Consider the following 22,147-nt stretch of genomic DNA (forward strand, 5'->3'; position numbering starts at 1 on the left):
GCCTGATCATACCTTTGCTTCTTCAGCAATGTTCCAGACGAAGGACAAGGCGTTGTAAGCCACCTCCTCAATATGCTGCACAGTATTGAAATTCTCTTTACAGTCAGCTGGAAGGCATGAAACATGCAGTTACTCTTCAATTGCCCAATTATAACTTTTGAATTAAGTAACAACCATACTCTTAAAGAGGTGTGATATGCCCCACCCTTCAAGGCTACCGGAAACCACTCCTAAACTCCTTCTGGATTCTAAGGTGAAGATCCAGATCTATAGGCGGGGGCCGGGGCCAGGAAGATAATTGCTGATTTTTCCTTCTGGTGGCAGATCCCCTGTGTCTCATGCAACTTTCCAGAGCTTTCAAGGGATGCAGAAGTCTGCTATTAAAACTGGGTAGCTGAAAGCTATTCTTCATTATTTTCTAAGTACACACACAAGGCCACCCCTTTATCCTAGGAATCTTTATGATGAAAACCCTGTAAACACTGGGCAGGGTATAAAAAATAAATTCTTATTCTTATTCTTTTAAATCAGAACAGCAACTAGTTCAATTTAATACCCTAAGTGCTAATAAGGACTGCATTCACTTGGAAATAAAAGAGGGAGGTTTTTTTTTCACTGCATCTGTTTCCTTTCCCTCCTAGACAAGAAATCCGAAAGCATCTCTATGCCTTACCGACATCGATGACTCTCTGTTTAGCTGTAGGTTGACGTGAATGCCAGTGCTTCCAGAACTTGAGCTGCTCCACTGGAATTTTTTCATTGTCAAAAACGACCATCACAACACTCTGGGAGAAAGGGGAAAAGCCAATTGGATTACTGTTCAATACATAATACTGTAGTATATATAGTATTAACTTATGTATTCATTTGCAAAATCAAATCCAGCTTGGGGAAACACTTTAGTACAGGCATTCCAGCCCATGGGCTGGTATGCATCCCCTCCCACACAGTGGGGAGCAGCTGAAAGGGAAAAGGGCATTGCTGTTGTATAACGTATGCAACTGCCACTCCTTTCCTTTTCAGAACCTATAGCAGGAAAACCAAAGCAAAATGTCCAAGCAAAGAAAAAGCTTGGTGTACCTTGGAAATATGGAAACGGCACCCATACATTTTGCAACTGTATGACTGCAATTGTCAGGATGCAATTGCGTTTTGATGTTTGAGGTTTTGAATAACTGTCAGGAAAGGCTTGCAGTTCGTCTGTGCATCAATATTATTCGCATTCTTGTGCGGGGTTTAGTGAGTTCCACTTGGGTAATGCAGCCCTCAGCACTTCCCTGACCTCTACTTTAAAGCATATGCTATAATTTCTGAAACCTCCATGGCGATTGGCTGTAATATCTCTGGCTTCAGAAAACTGGGGGGGGGGGAACCACCTCCAACACCATTGTTTCAGCTGTTCCACATCATATATTGCTGGGAACTGTCCTTGGCACATCACTTACCTTCACTTTATTAGAGGACAGGTGTAAACATTTCGCTTCTGCAGCTGTCCGCAGCGTGACTGGGTAGAACTGTCCTTTGTTGAGGTAGGCCATGGGTGAGTCACCCGATTTGATGTGAATAGCTTTAGGGGATCCCAACATATATTCAAAGTCACTTAAATGGAGCAATTAAAAAAGAGGGAGAGGGAGAAGGCAGAGATTAAATAAACCACTTATACTATTTTACTCTGCAAGACGCACCAAAACACAGACAAGAAGCCAGTGGCGGCTGGGGACCATTGGAACTAGTAAGGGCAGAAGGCAGAGAGGCCAACAGGAAGTGGAGCCAGAGCCCATGGCAGGGTGAGCCAACTAATTCTCTTTTCCGCCCCATCTTCCTCCCTGGTGAGTTTTGCAAGGGCAACACTGAGACTGAGGAGGAGGAGGAAGACACAGGGGGTTGGACTAGATGACCCTCAGGAGTCCCTTCCAACTCTACAACTCTATGATTCTATGACTCCCTGGACTGGGTGCAAGTAAAAAGGTAGGCAGGTGGGACAGTGGCTTATTCACCCAAATGGTGAATTGACAGAAGTATCTGAAGGCCAAACTAGGTGTCTGGCAGGATAGTCCTATGTATTTATTCATGTGTTTGTCCAGCAGATGACTGGATGGGGTCCATGTTAAAAATAAAATAAAATAAAACGGAACACACAGATTAAGCAAGCAAAGTTATTCTCCCTTCTCACCAGTGACAGTGCCCAACAGGTGTGTGTATGAGACAGAACAACCCTCTCATTAAACTTCCACCTCGATTTACTAGGAACATTTCTTCAGCGAAACACATTTCAATCATATTATTTGAGAAAGCCTTTGCTGTTACCTCTTGGCATCATTGGCGGAATAACTCTCTGAACATGGTGCATCTGTCTGGGACTTCAGGATATCATTGAAGATCAACGACTGCAGGGAGAGACAAAATCAGGACAGCTGTATATGGATTCTTTTGTATTCCAGTTCACTCAAGGAAATAAAAACACCATCCAGGTCCATTTGGAATCAAGGCAAAACATTTGTTCTGAATTTTCTGAAAACTGGCGTATGCCTCGCCAACATTTTTATCCACATGTAATAATTTAGCAGGTGGGGGTTTTCTAAAAGTCCTAGGAAAAAGCTTCATTTGCTGCTGAACTGTGCTAGGCTGCTGTCAAAAAGCAGGGCTAATAATAATAATAATAAAAACAAGTTATCATGCCCAGCTGGAATCCATCCGCTACTCTTAATCCACTGAGCCTACTAAAGGCCATAGGATCAGGCCCTGAATAGGAGAGAGGGAATTCAAGAATCCAGCTCTTCAGTGGTATTTTTTTCAACTAGCCTTGCAAGGAAATTCTAGGGCTTTGATGGAAGTGGCGAAGGATCATGATATAAAGCAGAGCCTTCCCCAGCCTGGTGCCTTCCAGATATTTTGCACTATAGCTCCCATTGGTCCCAGCCAGCAGAGCCAATAGTCAGGGGTTATAGATACTGTACCTAGAATGACCTATAGCCTTCTCGGATCCCTCATTTCCCACCTCGGGGAAGGTTGATGTTTTGCCAAATGAATGCATTATGAACCACATCCCAAACCACTTCCTGATCAGGTAAGGCATTAACAAGAAGCTACAATGTATTTCCTCTTCCTACTTTAGATGTGAAGCAAAACATCTGAGCCATAGGTGCTGACGTGTGAAAAAGGACATAGCAAGTGGCTTCACACACACACACACACACACACACACACACACACACACACACACACTTCTCCCCAGAAGCCCCCATTGAAAGACACTCTGTCAACTCTACAACTTTGAATGGCAGATCCCTTTTCACCCACCCTTAGCCAACTTTTCAACAGTATTGTCAATATATTTAAAGCACTCTTTTACCACTTTAGGAGTTTAGGCTTCCATGAAGAATCTGGAAACTGAACCTTAAGGGTGCTGGGAATTATAGTTATGTGAGGAGTCTCCTCACAACTCTCAGCACCCTTTGACAAACTATAGCTCCCAGGATTCTTTGAGGCGGGGAGCCATGACTATTAAAGTGGTATAATAGTGCATTAAAGGTATGGTGTAGTTGTGATTGCAGTGTTCATTAGTGGCAGATGGAGACAATGGGAGAGACAGTGGTTGTTGGGGATGGACATGGTTTAAGTCTTCCTCTTCTCCTTTCATCTACCATTTGCTTTGCGTATGACCAGCCCTGATGTAGCAGCAGGGAGGGAAGTGGAAATTCGGCAGTAAGCTACAGAAGACTGACAGCCTGGCTAGCCTGCGTACAGGCAGAGAAGATTATTTCAGGAAGCAGAAGGGCTGATGGGGGGAATGTTAAGAAGCGCTTCCAACAAAACAAGCCACTTCATCCTGTTGAATCTCAATGACGGCTAACTTGGCACATAAGGGACACTCCCTCTGCTCGCTTAATTAGTGCAATTTGTGCTGCTCCCATTTATACCATACATGTCACATCCTGCCCAGAGATGGGCAGAACCACAGAGTTTTGTTCTAGAAACGTTTTGGCAAGCCCAGAGGTCTGGGGCACAGTGCTGACCTCCTGAGGGTCTTCTTTGAATGTGCTGTCCGGTTGCCACCTCTGTTGCGGCGGAGCCACGTGGATCGCGTCAAAGAGGGAATTGAGCGAGCTGTTGTCATACACATCCCCCGAGGTTAGCATATAGTTCTCGGGACTGGCTTCCAGCTTGCTGGTGCCCGGAGGCAGGGCAGGTGGCTTGTGAGGAGAGGGGATGCCCTCCATCCCTAAGCCATTCTTCTTGGGCACATCGAGATACTCTTGGTTCATGGAAACATTTTCAGCCAGGAGCTTCATGATGTGAGTGGAGTTTTCAAAGGAGGAAATCTCAGGTTCGTACTCCATCCCGTGGCAGTGCCTAGAGGCGAAGGAGGAGCCAGACAAAAGAATACTTAGCAATGCAAGACCATTTGGTCACTCATCTGCACCTGAGGCACAAGGAAAGAACACAGGCAACTATTTGGGCAAGGGAAGTTCATCATTTCCAAGCAAGGAAAAGAGTTAAATCTAACCGCTCCCCACCCAGCCCTTGTGGGACTGGGCAGTGCCCACGATTCACGATGACCCCGCTGCAACGGTTCAGAAATAGGCATGTAAAAACACATATCTCAGGGGTACACAGAGTCCAGGAATTGAGGGACTAAACTGAAAGATGCCAACCGACTGTTAACTTATTTCGGGGAGGGTTATCTGAAAAGCACGGAAGCCAAGGAGGATGAAAGGGAGTACATTGCTCGATTTGGAAGCAGTTGAAACAAAAGCAGGCTTATCACCTTCACGTTCAGTGCAGAAAAAGGCCACGGCGAGCCTCTCTCTCCTAGTTCTTTCTGTCCTTTGCTACCTCTGCCATGGGGGACATGGGTGAAGTTCAATCCCCCTCAGGCTAGAATAAAGGGGATTTGAGAGGAGGAAGGGGGTCCTACTGAACCATATTCTGGAGCCCCACACTTCTTGAACCAGTGCTCCAGGGTCTGCTGCGCCAGCTCCGTTTAAAAGTGCTGCTGACAGCCTGGGTCCAGAATACCCATGGCCACCTTCAGCACTGACCTACCACAAACCTGTAAGATCAACCAGGAACAGTCTTTTGAATCACAACATCTATGCACCAAGATCAGATCTTTGAAGGCTGTCCAGAGAGGCATTCTTAGTTCCTGTCCCCCAGCTATGGAATTCACTCCCCCTTAAGACATGCCAAAGTCAGGGCCTTGATGTCTTCCAGAAGCAGTATACCATTTCAAAAACATTCAGAGTGACTTTGGGTGGGTAGCAGAGGCATGCGGAGGCCGAGTCTTTGGCCTCGTGCATGCAAGCATACATTTTAAAGCACCCCAAAGAATTCTGGGAACTATATTTGTTAAGATTGCTGGGAATTATAGCTCGGTGAGGGCAAACTACAGTTCCCAGGATTCTTGCAATGAGGGGATGTGCTTTAAAGGTATAGTAGCTTGGGCTCTGGATCTCTTGCCCCTCCCCCATTTTTAATGTTTTTAACCCTTTGCTGGGCAGGTATTTGAAAGCTAGTTAGTCACGAGACAAGCTGACTCCCTGCACTTGCAAACTCTGGAGGTCTCCCAGGGCAGGATTCTCTCTCACCTCTTCCCAAGTTCGTTGCGCCCCGTTGTCCCAGACGGAAGGATCCTCTTCTCCTTTGGTACCTGTCAAGTTAACAAAAAACAGAAATGTTCCCTGAATAACAGGTAGGGAGAGAGACGCTTCTGGGTTAGCTACTGTCAAAATAGGTTGACTATGCTTTAATTTCCCCATTTCCTTAGTGTCAGTACGTCCCCTCCCCCATGGCCCAGGGCGATTGTTTTATATATCTTTATATTTGTGAACTTGCTCTGAGATGCTTCATAGAAAGCAGTTCTTAAATGAATGAATGAATTAAATTAATAATAATAATAATAATAATAATAATAATAATAATAATAATATAAATAATAATAATAATAATAATAATAATAATAATAATAATAATAATAATAATAATCTCCTGCCTCTCGCATCCATGCCAGGAAAAGCATCCTTTCTCAATGAACAACAAATGTGTTGCCAACACGTGATTATTAGTGATTCTGCTGCATAGCAAATCTGTTTGGTCAGACAAGATGTCTGCTTATTCTGTGTGGACACAGAAGCGTGGAATGGGATTCCTTCCTTCTTTGAGATCCAGGCATCTGAGAGAGCATATCAACACTGTTTTAACAGCCATTCCCTCTTCTCAGGGAACCCTGGGAATTGCAATTTTGCCTTTATTTATGCAACTTTTGCACTGCTTTTCACCACAAGTGTGGTCCTATGAGCTTTTCCTGTTGTCCTGGGGGCTTTTCGCCACAGAAGTGGTGCCGTAGTTCTGCAAGGAAAAAGTTTACCCCTCACAGAATTAAAACTCCCGGCACCCTAAACACATTGCAGTTCCAAGATTTTTGTAAACATTCAGAAAAAAACTTTGACAGTAAGAGCTGTTGGCAGCGGAACAGACTCCCACAAGAGGTGGTGGACTCTCCTTCCTTGGAGGTTTTTAAGCAGAGGTTGGATGGCCATCTGTCATGGATGCTTTAGCTGAGATTCCCTCATTGCAGAGGGTTGGACTAGATGGCCCTTGGGTCCCTTCCAACTCTAAAGTTCTATAATTCTAAGCCATGTGCTTCACAGGTATAGTGTGGCTGTGACCCAAACAGGGCGATTATAGACAACAACCATCGCCACCTGATCTGTGGTGAAGTTCTTGTTACTGCTTGGTGGGGCATGGTAAGGACCACAAAGTTATCACAGGCCAAGAATACTCAACCTGAAGTAACCTGGTCATGTTTACAGGCCCAGTGGCGTAGCGTGGGTTGTCAGCACCCGGGGCAAGGCAAGTAATTTGCGCCCCCTAACCCGTGGATTTGCGCCTCCTAACCCGTGGATTTGCGCCCCCTAACCCTAACCCCCAAATGTTGCGCCCGGTGCGGCCGGCCCCCCCTGCACCCCCCACGCTACGCCACTGTACAGGCCTTTTCCCTGTGAAGAACTTAAAGGGTCACAATAAACCAGCCTTGCTCCAAGCTGGTGCCTTTCAGATGTTTTGTACTACAACTGCTAATGGGGATAGCTCAGTAGGTTAGAGTGTGGTTCTGATAATGGCAATGTTGCAGGTTCGATCCCCATATGGGAAAGTGGAATATTTCTGCATTGCAGGGGGTTGGACTAGATGATCCTCAGGGTTCCCTTCCAGTTCTGCAATTCTATGATTCTATACCAGCCCCAGCCATCACATGGTTAGGTGTGGGTGGGGGAAGACGGCAGGAAATGTCATTTTCGGGGCCTTGAGTCACGCTGGCCGCTTTTCATACCATGTAATAGTCATAGAGGAGACTCAGGGCAGCCACGCTGTCGTCATCACCATTAACCCTCATCATAGCCTTGGTGGCTGCTGTCAGAGGGTTCTCCAGGTAGCTCTTCCAAGCCTCGTCTTCATTCGCATAGGGGTATTTCTGGAAGCCCATCCCGTCATTCTTCAGAAAGCGCACAGACCTAAAACTGGGTGGGAAGCACAGAGCAGAAGGTTTATTTCTAGCATGTTTCCTGGGGAAGCTAAAAAAGGGTGCAATTTCATCTTTTCCTCTCCTTTTGCAAAACATTTGCACATGCTGGGGGCGAGAGACAAAAACCTGATTGTATCAGTGAAAGGAGGAAACTTTGGTCTTCTCATCCCGTTTTTTGTCTTTCTTCCCAGCCAAAGATTATGGTAATTTGTTGTGTTGTCATCGTTTTATTTTATAATTCTGAGCTACCCTAATTGAGTTTAAATTGGACGGAAGGGCGGATTTCTTGTTTTTTTACTATAAACAGGTAAACCCATGATTACTCCTACTTCATATTTTTCATAGAGTCCAGCCCTAGCTCCGGAGCCAAGCCCTGAATCAATTAGCATGTTTCTACCCTATCTTTCACAACAAAAAATGTAAGCAATTTGAAACAAAACAGAACAATAACAATAATTAAATAAAGAGTAGGCCAACAATAAAACCATCTGCGACAGGAGGAGCAGGAACAAGACCAGCAATACTATATCTTTCACTAAAAACCTGGGGAAATCAAGGAAGAAATCTGGCAGCATGGAAGCTAATGATGCAAAGGTTCTCTACAGAGAATATTTCACAGTTGGGGACTTCTTGATGGTAACGCCCTTTCTCCAGTTGCTGTCCACTTAACTGCTAAAGGCTAGGGTATCCAGAGGTTAATGGTGGACCAGTTCATATGAGAGCAAGCTATCTTTCTGGCATCCTGGACTCAATCTATATAGGGTTGTATAGGCTAAAACCAGAACCTTGAATTGTGCCCAGAAACAATTTGGAAGCCAATCATGGCAACGTCCCAGTAGATTATGCCCTTTGAGGATTATTTTGTGAATTGAAAGTGTTTTTAAAAAGAAAAAGCAAACAGCATGGGAGGGTACAGTGTAATAATTTTTTTTAAAATAGAAAATGATAAAAGTCAATGTTCCACTGGGTTTTCATCCAAGATCTGTCTCTCTGTGCATCTACGCCACCCATTTAAAGCACCTGGCTCCCCCCACCCCACAAAGAATTGTGGCAACTCTAGTTTGTTAAGGGTGCTGGGAATTGTAGCTCAGTTCCCGGGATTTCTGGAAGGAAATAATGTGTTTTAAGTGTACGGTGTGGATGTGAGACAGCAGCCTACTGTACCAAGATCACATTTACATTTGTTGCTCCACCCACTTTGCCTCTGGCTCCACCCACCACTGATATGTGGCCCTTGGGATGGTTGCTCAGAAAGGAATGTGGCCCTCAGGCTGAGAAAGGTTTCCCACGCCTGCTCCAACGCTTCCTGTTCAGGCTGAGATTTAACTTGGGCAATGGTAGGTTTTGGTTGACGCTTGGCTTGTCCTCTGGTCCTGTCCCCTAGTTTCTGGTTCCCATTCAGTAACCTATGGCTCAGCTCTGACAATCTCTCTCCCTCTCAGGCTTATTTGCATCCTCTATATTTGCATTGGAGTTATGATTATATAGATTGCGCAGCATGACGTTTTCAGGATTAATCATATTAACTATGAACAAAAGCCTGGAACAGCTCCTCAGGAATATTATGAAATAGAGGGAAGGGGGAGGGGGATTCATGAGAACAGAGTAACCCAACACATCTGGGCTTGTTACCCTTTTGACTTTAGTTGCCTAAATGTTCTGCTGATATTTCGGTTTCTGGGATTTACATCCCACCCCAAAGGCATGGGATGGGACCAAGGCAACTCCAAAATCAGAAGGTATTAAGTAAACACACATCTCTGAACAACAATCATGTTTAGACTTTGAAATCTGTCCAAGATGAAATGTGCTAGCTGTCTCTTTGGGAACAGAAAGACTGCACAGAAATGTTTTATCATACAAATGAAATTCAGTTCCATGTGGAACAGCTGATGAAGGGCTAACCAAGTGTGAGGAGAAACCCAGCATCAAAGCTGTGAACACACATTTTATTCTGGAATCAATGGAAACTTGAGTACTTGTCCCCCCCCCCCCCCACAATCTAGATCTATTGCATATTTTTTGCCCCTAACAAACTGGTTTTATTCTGAAAATAAATGCTCATTCCATATTATTTTGCAACATGTCCATTTGAAAATAGAAGTAGGCAGTCCCAACAATGGGGTGTATGCGCACCTGCCCAATAATGTTGTAGCTAGATGTATAGTCAGGGGCTGCCATCTCGCTTCCTGTGGGTGGTGCCATGGGGCCCATGAAGACTTTTACTGGTGCTTCCAGCAGGTTCCCTGAACTCTGAGCTGTCTTTCTTTCTTTTTTTAAGCCTCCCCAAAAAGTAAGTTATGGAATGTTTTTTGGGGGAGGGCGAAAGCAGCCCAAATGTAAAGGAGGACCCCTTGTAATATCTGTGTAGGAGAGAGGTGCAGTGCGTCAGGCAGCAATGACAGGAAATAGAGGTCTCCTAACAACTCCCAGCACCCTTAGCAGACTACAATTCCCAGTGTTCTTTGGGGAAAGCCACTGCTTTAAAGGGTCTAGTAGTGAACAGAGTTTTGGGTTTGGGAGACTCAGATTCAAACCTCTACATAGCCATAGATCTTGAGGCTCTCACATTTACCTCACCTCCCGCCCCTGCCCCTGATAAACATGGGGAAGAGAACCTCCTCCTTGGAGCTTTTCTTTTCAGAGGAGCTAATGGGGAAGAGGACAATCAGAACAAATAAAGAGCTCCGTTGCCAGAGGGGACAGAGCCAAATAAATCCTTGCTAAGCCCCACCCTTGGGCACTAGCGCACTTTTCAGAGGCACCATCGCCTCAGGGGCAGAAGTTTTTCTCAGATCATTGTTGACTCCACTGTCCCAGAATCAAACAGCAACTATTACTTACTGGCTAATAACAGTCTTGAACAGTGGACGGGCATTTTAAGGCAAGTCTAGTTTGATGCCACTGGCTGGGATGAGTCACCCACCAGCCCAGGAGCCACCTTTCTGTGAGAGCTTGGAAAACCCTAAGATCTGGGCTACTATATGTGGGGAGGTTTATTTTCCCGCTAGTTCAAGGCATATTTCCCCTCCAAGGAGCTCATCTAATTCCTTCCTTCTCTTTTCTATGAGTTGTCTCCAATATTAGCCCTACTTAGAGTAGAGCCATTGAAATTAATGGACATGACCAAGACCCCATTTGAGCTTTATATTTAAAGCAGTATCACGCCACTTTAAATAGTCAAGGTTCCACCAAAGAATCCTGGGAATTGTAGTTTGTTAAGGGGACTGAGGGTTGTGAGGAAACCTTGTATCCCCCTCAAAGAGCCACAATTGTCAGAGTGGCTTAGCAATCAATCGCTCTTTCTAAAGAACTCTGAAAATTGTGACTCTGTAAAGGGAATAGGAATCCCCTAACAACTCTCACAGACCCTCCAAGTGTACCCATTTTCCAGGGACGTCCCTGATTTAGAGAAGCCATCCCAGTTTCTGATTTGATCCTGGAATGTCCTTAGGATGTCTCCTATTTTCATTGGAGAAATGTTGGATGGTATGAAGTTATCTGACCCACGAGCCATCCGAAGACAATCCTATATAGGGAAGGTTTTTTTAAAAAATGTTTAATGTTTTATTATGTTTGTATATATGTTGGAAGCTGCCCAGAGTGGCTGGGGCAACCCAGTAAGATGTGTGGGGTATAAACAGTAAAATTATCAATATAGAATGGGACGTCCCTATTTTCATTGGAGAAATGTTGGCGGGTATGCTCTCAGCACCTTTCACAAGCGACAACTCCCACGATTCTTTGGGGGAAGCCATGACTTTTTAAAGTGCTATTATGCTGCTTTAAGTGTATAAGTGCAGATGTGGTCCAATGTAGGTCCATAAATTTCAGCAGGTTTATTCTGAGTGGAACTTACTGGGATACAACACAATGAATTTACCTCATGGGGGGAAAGAGAGCCAGTTGGAATGCTTACAGCCACAGTGGCCCTCAGGAATCACTAAGGCCTAATGTGGCCTTCTTGGAATAGGGATACTCTCACTGCTTGCTTAGCTTACCAGTTCATCATCTTGATGGCAAAGGCCCTATGGCCTTTCATAAAGCCTGACAGCCAACTTGCTAGGGTTGGGGGGTGGGTGGGAATGCCAGTGCTTCAGCCAGAATCAGGAGTGGAGAAGCTCTGGCTTGCCAGACCTTGGGTGGATTTAAGTTCCCCTCATCCCTGACTACTGGCCATGCTGTCTGGGACTGATGGGAATTGGTCCAGCAACATGTGGAGAGCCAGATTATTAATGCCATCCCTGCACGGGCAGAGATCTAGTGAGAAAACAGCCCGCCTGCCCCACCTACGCTATGTATGATGGATGTAGCCTGGCCATTAGAATCAGTAAACAGCTGAAGAGAATGCAACAACAGGAAATACTAGGAGGCACCAAGTTTGAAGAGCCCCAGGCCAAAGAAACCCAGGTGGCTCAAGCAACCAAGTCATCACAGGCAACAGAAAACCATCTCCGTGGTTATCAGCCAGCATCATCTAACTATTTCTGAATGTCTAATCAACAAGGACCACTAAGCACTGTCAAGTGACTGGGAAAAACAGCAGCAGCAGTTGCAGCCTGGGATGATCCTATGCCTTTCAGAGCAGCTCTGCCTGCAAAAAGTTTTATTTACAACTTGGAGCTGACAATGATCACTAGATTTTATCTGCGAGTGAAGCTGTTGTTTAAAAGCAGGAGAGCAGAGGCCTATAAGAAAAAAAGAGAAGCTGGGGCGACTATAGGGCCACAGCAGGCATGTTGATGTGCATACTCAGCAATATGTTTAGGAAAAAATCTATTTGCTTTTATGCTTTCACTATGGCAGCAAAAATGTAATGTTGGACTAGATGGCCCTTCGGGTCTCTTTTTATTATTCTTTCCAGAATTTTGCTTCCCCTTTCCCAAAGTATGGTTATCAGAAGAAAGGAGGAGGGAAATCCAAGCTGAAGTGCCTAAGAGCAAAAGCTTACGTCCCCCCCATTCTTGAGCAAAGAAACCTGCCCCTTCCCCACCAGCCTCTCCCAACGGGACATGATGGCACTAATGCTCATCAGTTTCACCCACTGCATAAAAACACCAACAGGTGGTTTTTTTCATGCTTTTTTTTGTGTGGAAGTTTCGTTGTCTTTAAATTTTCTCACGCAGCCCTCCCTCCCCTTCAGTGCCGCCCCACTGTCTCCAAGGAGCACACGTTAGGATGACTCAGGTTTCACCACCATCAACTCTGCTTAATCCTGTTCAGACAAGAACCTTCAGCCAGACTGAATCCAAAATATTCACATGAAAAGGAGTAAGGGGGAGGGCAGAGAATCAGCAGCAGGGCTATTCAGCCCAGGGATGGGCTCTCTCCAAGCCTTGCCTGGACTTCCCTTCTCCTTTATTTATTTTTTAATTAGGCTCCCCGCAGTCTGCTGCTGTATCTTAAGCTGACAAAGCAATGCATGCATGCTCAGCATCTCCCCACAGTTACAGCATGAACTAATGTGCATAAGCAATTTGCTCCCAGCTACGACATATTCTCAGGAGCGTGGAACCACTGATCTTTGTGGGGTAGGTGTGCACAAGGGTAGACACAGGATCAGGACACACGCACAGGATCAGAGGAGAGATGTGTAGGTTTGCAAGAGCCTTGCAGACGCAGTGATGTGGTTCAGCAATTTAAGCTGCGTACGGATTGCCATTTTTACTCCAGCTCTGGTGTGCCCTCACCACTGGTGTTTGAAGCAGAGAACACATGGCGTTGCCACAATCCATAGATACCCTGTAGTTTATTGGGGAAATACTGCCTTCCCTCAAACCAGCTTCCATCCAATTTGAGAACAGCAGCTGCAGTTCAGCTTGAGGTGTGTACATTCCAGCCCATGGCCCAGCGGGCAGCTTCATTGAACAGGAGTTCAGCGCAGGAAATCAAGCAATGTGCATTGGGTGGAGACATGCCCTTCTCTGGTGTGAGAAAGCAACTTGAAAGGCAGCAGGGCGAGGAACACTTCACCGTGCCAATCTGTATACAGCCTTAGACTCGAGACTTAATGGTACACAGGGTAGAGCATCTTTTCCTCACTTTCCCTATTTGCCCAGTCAGCTTCCTCCTGATATCCCTCCAGCCCTGCAAAGGCCACCACCATCATCCCTGGTGATGTGGCCTTACTGAACAGCTAGGCTGTACTCTAGATTGTTACATTCAGTGGGGGCTGGGCTGGTCCACTAGGGTGAGGGAGGTGCTGTCCCACCAGCCCCTGTCTGCTTGCCCCCTTACTTAACACCAGTCCAGTGGTGACTCTGGCTCTACTTCCCAGCCCAAACAATTGGAACAGGTACCAGCTTCCACTGGTTACATTATTCATATTCATGTAGAATATTTACTGGTATATACTGTACTACCTTTCAGCAAAACGTTAATATAGAATAAGATGTGCAGGAGGTCCCCCCCCCCACATTCACGCCTTAAAAAAAGTTCTTCCAAGGGGCCCAGAGTTGCAAACTCTCTGCATTAATTCCAAATGTGAATAACAAAACTCTCCACGTCTCTGTGTTGTGGGGCTGAATGATGTAAGTGGGAAGGTACTCTGCGACAGATTGTGGTTCCCTGCACCCCTGACCCCCAATATAGCACCTCACCCTTTTTTAAATGCCCCCAAATCCTCTCTAAGCAGCGATCCCACCCTCCTACCCCACCCACTCACTTTGCAGTATTTGTCATGCTATCCTTGACTTCTCTGTCTGTGGGCAATTCTGTGTGGTTAAACAAACTTTCTTCTTCTTTCTTTTACAAGCTTGTTCTCTTTTGTGTAGCTGTCAGACTAAAAGGGGGAGATTGAAGTGGGTGGGGTCAGGGTGGGAAAACCCACAGTTTTGCAACACAGACAAGGTGGCCCTTTCTCCCTGCTTGGGAAGAAAGCGATGTGCCATCCAAGTTACAGTTAAAAAAAAGCCCACCTCCTTTTAAGAATATCTATCTATCATCTATCTATCTATCTGAGTGAAAGAGCATTAGCTCCCACTCAAACATGCATGGTTAGGAACGGCTGCTTTCACACAGAACAGTAAGTCAAGGCTATTGGATTAATAAGGCATACTGTGCTTGCTGACACACTAAGAAGAGGATCGCTTAGCTAGCATCATGTCCACTAAACTCAAGGTTGCGGTTCGTTTCACCATAATGATTCACGAGCACCAGGTAGTCTGAAACCATGGTTTGTTGTTGGCTTACAGATCATGGTCTGTGAGGGAGCAACAAACCATGGTTCCAGATTTGGCTTTAGCACTAGGTCATTTCCTTCCTGGTTTGCTTACCCACTCACACCCACTCACTTCCAGGAGTGATCAGGGCTGTGTGCACTCTGCTCACATGCCAGCATGTTTTATTAAGCCAAGACACGGCCGTGGTCCCCTGAGGCCCTTTAGAAGACAAGCAGGGGGTGGTGGCCAGGGAAGGGCCTTTGCAGTGATGGGCACCCCATTTATGGACCTTCTTCTCAATAAGGAGGCTTGCCTGGTACTCTTCTGCCCTTTGGCACCATATGAAGATCTTTAACTTGGTTCAGACTTCTTAACTTTCCTATAACTGCAGATTTTTAGTCATGTTGTTTGTTTTTTTAAAAAAGATTCTACTATCATTACCTCACAATTATTATAAGCTTCCTTGAAGGTTTTGTAAAACAAAAGGGCAGGATATATAAATAAAATGAAAAAGGCTTTTCAGATGGCAACCAGAAGGAAAACGGAAGAGGGTGGGGGGTGTCTGTATTGCCCCCACCTGGTCATGTGATGAACCTGTGTTCGGGTGACTATAATACATTGCAAAAAAAAGAAAGAGGAAACAAGGGAAAAGGAGCAAGGAAACATTTTCATAAAATTCGCATATACTAATTGTATCAATGCAAATGTATAAATAATTAGTATAATTTGTATCAAAATACAGTCCATCTCATCATAGCAAGGAAGGCTGTGCCCAGGTGACTCATGCTGTCCACCTTACTCTGCTCCCTAGGGCTAACAGTGGACAGGCAGCTTCCAAGCCCTGCTGCTCTCCCTTGGTTTGGTTCTTCCGTATAGCCTATATCCAGACCAGACAGCCTTACAGGTAGAGGGTGACTTCAAGTCGACAGTGTTTGTACTTGCACGTAATGCTAAGCCAAACTTTGGCTTGGTGTGAATGTGCTGGTTCCCAAGGAGGAGCTTGAAGTTGCTTTGCTCCTTCCTGAGCTTTTAAGCTGAGTGACGTGTGATGGCTAAGCCAAGGCTTGGCAAAGCGAGCGGGTTGTCTGAACCCAGAATCAGGGTCAGTTGTTGCAGATTGTAATTTAGGAGGAGAGAACTTAAGTCATGATTCTGGGATTCAGGCAGCACACTAAAGCTGAGTGCACATCACACATCTAAAATACAGAAGTGAAGATTTGAAGAAGAATGATTGCCTCTTCTGTGTGTGTGTGTGTGTGTGTGTGTGTGTGTGTGTGTGTTCATGTACACTCTGGTTTCTCCCCAGTTCTGGGGGATAACAGCATAGGAACACACTCACTGCCATTGCTGAGTTGACTCTAGGGTTACTTGTCCTCAAGGTCTGATAATCTCCAGATTTCATCAGGCTTCTCAGGATTTCCAAAGGAAGGCACTCATCTCCCCTCCATGCTACCATTTAAGTGGCACAGGTGCCACATTGTATGTGGAATCCAATAAGCTGCACTGCATCTATGCAAGCGAGCCATCTCAACTGGGGTCACAGCCATAGCGTGCACTTCAAGCACATGGCTTCCCCCAAAGAATCGTGTGAACTGTAGCTACAACTCCCAGCACCCTTAACAAATTACAGTTCCAAGGATTCTTTGGAGGAAACCGACTTACAGGTCTAGACTGAAATTAAGGCCCAGATCAAAACACTTCAAAACCAGAATCCATTTCTCCAACAGCAATTTCATACATGGCAAAAATATAGGAACATCTGTGGAGGTGCAGGTTCCCCTTTAGTGTTTAGAGCCATAGCATCTAACCTGTTCTAGACACATGACTCAGAAAGAAGCACCACTTCTCCCTGGTGCTCTTATTTATCACATGCAAGAAGGTCTATGCAGGGTGGGGCAGTCAAAAATAGAGCTTCCTCTCCCTGCAGCCTGCAGTAAGACTGTCCAGAACCCTACCAGAGCCAGTGTGGTGTAGTTTTTAAGAGCAGTGGACTCGTAATCTGGTGAACCAGGTTTGCATCTCCGCTCCTCCACCTGCAGCTGCTGGGTGACCTTGGGCCAGTCACACTTCTTTGAAGTCTCTCAGCCCCACTCACCTCACAGGGTGTTTGTTGTGGGGGAGGAAGGGAAAGGAGATTGTTAGCCGCTTTGAGGCTCCTTAGGGTAGCAATAAAGCGGGATATCAAATCCAAACTCTTCTTCTTCTTCTACCACCAAACTCTTTGCAAGTCGGTACAGCTTTTAGGCAAAAGTCCCAAACCTACTTATTGGACAGTAAGGCCCACTGAACACTTCTGAGAAAATCTTTATAAGATTGCACTAAGTGTACAATTTCCAAACTGTGACAACAAGAGAGTCGCAGGTGGTTTACATTTATTAGGCGAGTGCCATGGGATGCATTAACTTCTAAAACCGGATTGTGTGACATGATGGCATCACGCTTCATGGAGCTCCAGAATTTTCTTTTTTCTTTTTAATAATAGCATTATTAAAAGCCAGCCTTGTACTTGCTTCTCATTGTCTTCTGTGGTTGTTTTATAGTTTACTGGTGGAACATCAAGGCAAACACTTAGACAATTGTACAATAATTAACACACAGACACACACACACACAGAGAGAGAAGTCTAAACAAAACAAATGCCTTTAAGAATCTCAATCCGTTTTGAACTCTACACCTTTAGACCTAGAGATAAAACTCTGAATTACAAATCCCAGATATTTAGGTCTGGGTTCTGGGGCACCATGCATACTCAAAGGCAACTCTTCCACATATTCCAGAACTAAGTTACAGGTAAGGCTGCATGACTGACTAAAATTTATTGTTACAGCTGAAATTAATTTTATGGGGGGGGGATTCTTGAATCAAATTCGTTTAGCATATACTTGTTGAAGAAATTTTATTTTTTATCCTATTCTTCAAGGGTTCCCCTGCTTCAAAATTGGATGCTGATATTAGGGATTTCTTTAAAAAAGAGAGAGAGAATAGGAGGGGGAATTTACAAGTATATTTCAAAATGTCTGGAATTGAGAAGGTCAGTCCTCAATCCAAAAATGTAGCCAATGCTTTGAAATTGTGAAAAAAATCATTTCAGTTCTGTAAAACGTTTGCAAGCATCGAACTCTGAACTAGGAAAGCTACACCTTCCGAATTTCAGCCTGAATACAGATGTTAAAAGCATGGGAACATTCTCAGGATTTAAAAAGGCCGCTCCAACCCTGGTACTGGGGGGAAGCTTTTTTCCAGAAGCCACACCTATGGCTTGGATGAAGTCTTGATCCTTGTAAAACATTGTAAAGCTTTTTATTAGATTTGGCTCTTGGCTTGCTTAAAATTAAGCTTTTAAGGGGCACAAGGTGCCTCACAAGCACAAACAGTGGTATCGGAAAAAGTATCTCGGTTACCCCAGTGCAAAAATTTGATTATTTAGAGATGGGGTGGGCTGGTATCGGTCTTCTGTGACCTACCCACTCTCTTATTTTGTTTGAACCCCCATGGTGGGATTTAATTTTACAAAGCATGGGCGGTTGCTCCACACTTTGGCTGTGTTCACACCAAATGTTTAAAGAACATTATTCCTCCCCAAAGAATCTTGGGAACTCCACTTTGCCCCTCCAAGAACTACAGTTCCCAGCACCCTTAGCAAACTACAGCTCCCATGATTATGTGCTTTGAAATGTTATGGTGTGCAGCACAGAAGCCAGTGTCCAGGTAATCTGCCTTAAATTATGCAGAACATGCCTTATTTTATGAGAAGGTAAAAAATGTGTCGCTGGATCGAAGCGAATTCCATTTGCTGAGGTGGGTATTTTTTGCAAGAATTCCAACCCCAGCTGCTGCCCAAGTGACCCTATGGGAACTGGACATTGGTCAGTGGGTTCACTGGCCTAGCACTATATGCACTGACCCCCCCCCCAATTCAGAGAACACCCTGCCTTCAACTTAAATTGGCAAGGAAAATCATGGCATTAGGCACACAGTAACAGCGTAGGAAGAACCTAGGAATATAGGCAGCTCTCCCTGGTCCACCTAGCTGAGTACTGTGGACACTGGCTGGCAACCAGGGTTTCAGACAGGAGTCTTAAGAGCCCCTACCTGCTTGCAAGGCTGATTATCTACCACTAAGACATGACTCTTCTCCAATGCATACAGCTAAGGAAAAACAGGAACTGGACTTACTTTTAAAAAACCAGGTCCAGCTGTAAGCCCCTACCTTCCTATCTTCTTCAAACAGAATTGTGTATAAATTTAGTTTGAAATAAGAGCGAGAAAGGGAGAGAGAGGGAAAACGACACCCAGCAGCGGCAGCGTGACTGTAAAACAGATCCCTCTCTCTCGGCAGGGACCAGCCCTTCTGTGCTTTAATGAAGGGCTTTAACCTTTTCATTCACCAAAAACATAACTCAACATTTTAATAGCACGCCTTGTTGCATGACAAAAATTTGCTCCTGGCAATCATGGTTTCGACCACAAAACCACAGGAGGGAGCAGCTCTTGGTTAACTCTTTCAGGGCTGCCTGCTGCCTCGACGCACTTCTGGCTTGCTGACAAGGCCCTGCTTGTTAAAAGCTTTGTCTGAGGCTATGTGCGCACCACACGTTTAATGCACATGACTTTTCCCCATAGAATCATGGGAACTGTAGTTTACTCCTCACAGAACTACAGTTCCCAGGATTCTTTGTGGGAGGTCCTGCACTTTAAAGGCAGCCCATGTTGGATCACATGCAAAGGTGCTATTTTTCAACCTACTTTTTTTTTCTTTCCAGTGAATGGAATGCAGCTTTAAAGAGTTTTGGAACATCTCCTGCCACATTTTGCCATTGCTGTCACAATCTAGATTCTCATGAACTCTGCACGCAATTCACAACAGACAGCCAGAGCCAGCCCTGGTTTTCCTAATAAGTATAGGCTAGCTCACACACCCGTGTACATTACTGGATTTTTTTCAACACTGGATTACAGCGGAATGTGTAAACTTTCTTCATAGAAAAGTACTGCAAGCTGGGAGTGATGGGAAAGGGCCTCCTTGCCCTTGTGGTGAGGTGGTTGCCTCAGGGGGCAGATCCACCTCCTCGCTCGCCCCCACCTCCTCCTGCTCCATGCCCAGGTCACCTCTGACTGTTCGCTATGTGGGCTGGGGGTTATGGGAGTTGGGAGTCCAAAAACATCTGGAGGCCACAGGTTATTCACAGCCTCCACACACCCTCTGGTGTAGGCTGCCATCACTTCACACAAGTCAGTGTAGAGTGTCTTAACTGGGTAGGTTTTTGCAAAAAAAGGGCTCATCTAAACATCCACGTGCCAAAACCAATTCATTTAGTGAAAAGAAATCCAGGAAGAAAACATATCTCCACAAGTTTTTTTTCCAGTTCTGTATTTCAGACATAAGAGCCACAAATTATGTCCCTTGTCTCAGAAGGACGCTGAACACTATTCATCTTTCTTCTGCATGGTGCAGTGTCTAGACTAGGAAGTGCATGAAGGTCCAGGTTCAGATGTTAACACCCCCTGGAAGCTTAGCGTTGTGTCCTTTGGGCCAGTCACCATCTCAGCCTAACCTCCTACCTCATAAGGATGTTGTGAGGAACAGGGAAAGCACGAATGCCTCCTACATTTCTTTAGAGCGGAAACAGGAAACCTGTGGCACCCCATATGTTTTGGACATTGGCCAGGTTGATGGGAACTGATAGGAACTGGAGTCTGGCCATATTTGAAGGGCCACAGGTTCCCCAACCCTGCTTCAGAGAAAGGGTGGGAAGGTAACAGCAATGAAAATTATTGCCTGAGCACAGGGGCTACCATGTCGAGCCATATTCTGGGTCTCTCCTACCCCCAAAATAATACTGTCTTATTTAGTTTTCAACAAGGTTTATAAGCGGCTGAATTTTAAAAGAACAACAACTTGCAAGTGGGTTACATAACACAAAATATTCCTAAGAAAATACATACATAAACAATTTGATACTTCTTTCCTTCAAAGTATGAGGCAGGGGTTCTTGCCACTTTCCTCCTCAAGGTCTGTATATTTACTTGTACCTCCCAGAAGCCCGTAGCTGTGGGGACTCCAAAGTTTCGAACAAGCAATTTACATGAACACTGTGGCTGAACTGCCATTTTGGTAAGGGAGTTCATTTCTCACTTTTGCTCATCCCTTTCTCAAAGCCCTCCTGGCTATTCTGGAAATGGTTATTGAACCGGGCCCATCCCCAAATGATTTTGACCTCGAGGGCATTGTCTCTTCTGCTCTTGTCAAAGAAGGTGCTCTTTGAAGGCACCTGCAGTTCTCCCAAAGTTCTGCTGCCCACGCCTTCAGGTCAAAACCAACCCATATAAAGTCTGGCCATTGATCATCCTCCTGATCAATCATTTGGAATAAGTTTGCCCATCACATGCCTGCATAAGCCACACAATTCAAACAGAATAGAGGTGGCAGACAGGCTCACTTGCATCCATTTAGCTGAAAGCATCAAAGCAAATGAAGCCACAATTCTCAAGACAGGAGAGAAAGCAGAAAATACTTTAAACAGCACCTCCCCCCCAAAAAACCCCCCAACCATTAGCATTCAGCATCACAAAAGAAAGAGGTGAGTAACTTCCTTTGAAAGAGAAGAGAGGATGGAGTAATAAAGCCATTAATTTTGAGGGAGCGCAGAAACAGCTGGGACATTGACTCACACAATCTCTTTGGTCTGAATTGCCATTCAGTATAACTGTATATAAAAGCCAAGACCACAACTAAATGGTTGGCCACTGTGAGAACAGGATGCTGGGCTAGGTGGGCCATTGGCCTGATCCAGCACTCTTCTTATGTCCCATTTTAGGAAAGGCTCTCAAACTTTTACCATTCAAAGACTTCACAAAGGAAAGTGTCCAAACACCTGCTCATTACATGGGCTTGATTGGCAGTTCTTCAGAACAGGATCCTCTTTTGGTTAGGCTGTTTTAGAAGAGGAATTGGGAACCTGTGGCCCTCCAGACTCCTGTTGGACTCCACCTCCTCTCAGTCCCAGCCAACATGACTAGTAGTTCAGGGATGGTGGGAGTTGTAGTCCAGAAACATCTGGAGGGGCACAGAGCCCCCAGCCCCGCTTTATAAGGTGCCTTGTACACAGGCTATCCTGCAACAGCAGTGATGACAATTATGATACCACTAGAGTGCACATGCACACATTTTACAGCTTGCACACAAGCTAGTATTTTACAGCCGGCAACTTGCATTTGGTCCGGGTGCCATAATTAAGGCAAGCTAAAGTTCCTTTGATCTATAAACTTCCCTCTAGCTACTGCTTAGAACCATAGAGGCAGATGCAACAGATGCCTCCAGCTATAGGAACTTAGCAGCAACAAAGCATCAGGATCAAATCAATTTCTAGCACAAACTAGAAATGCAAGCAGGCAACAACCTACTTCATGCCATGACCAGATGACCAGAGAAAGTGTGGAAAGCTTGCATGCACAGATGGGGAG

The 22,147-nt window shown here is 45.2% G+C and overlaps 1 protein-coding gene across 2 annotated transcripts in view; it reads right to left on the reverse strand.

Moving 5' to 3' along the window:
• The window catches only part of GRHL3 (grainyhead like transcription factor 3), a 49,417-nt gene that overhangs the window by 24,207 nt on the left and 3,063 nt on the right, over window positions 1–22,147 (reverse strand). Inside the window, exons 1-8 of one of the 2 annotated variants that reach the window (XM_081204070.1) lie at window positions 18,860–18,983; window positions 7,331–7,517; window positions 5,589–5,650; window positions 4,017–4,353; window positions 2,308–2,387; window positions 1,446–1,599; window positions 674–785; window positions 13–107 (exon numbers count right to left, since the gene is read on the reverse strand). In XM_081204070.1, the coding sequence (XP_081060196.1) occupies window positions 13–107; window positions 674–785; window positions 1,446–1,599; window positions 2,308–2,387; window positions 4,017–4,353; window positions 5,589–5,650; window positions 7,331–7,483 (993 nt within the window). In that variant the 5' untranslated portion in view covers window positions 7,484–7,517; window positions 18,860–18,983. Of the gene's footprint in view, window positions 1–12; window positions 108–673; window positions 786–1,445; window positions 1,600–2,307; window positions 2,388–4,016; window positions 4,354–5,588; window positions 5,651–7,330; window positions 7,518–18,859; window positions 18,984–22,147 lie in introns of those variants that run through there. The other variant, XM_081204069.1, reaches the window with a different exon arrangement.

Source organism: Podarcis bocagei (assembly GCF_964188305.1).
Source record: "Podarcis bocagei genome assembly, chromosome: 7".
Classification (NCBI taxonomy): Eukaryota; Metazoa; Chordata; class Lepidosauria; order Squamata; family Lacertidae; genus Podarcis; species Podarcis bocagei.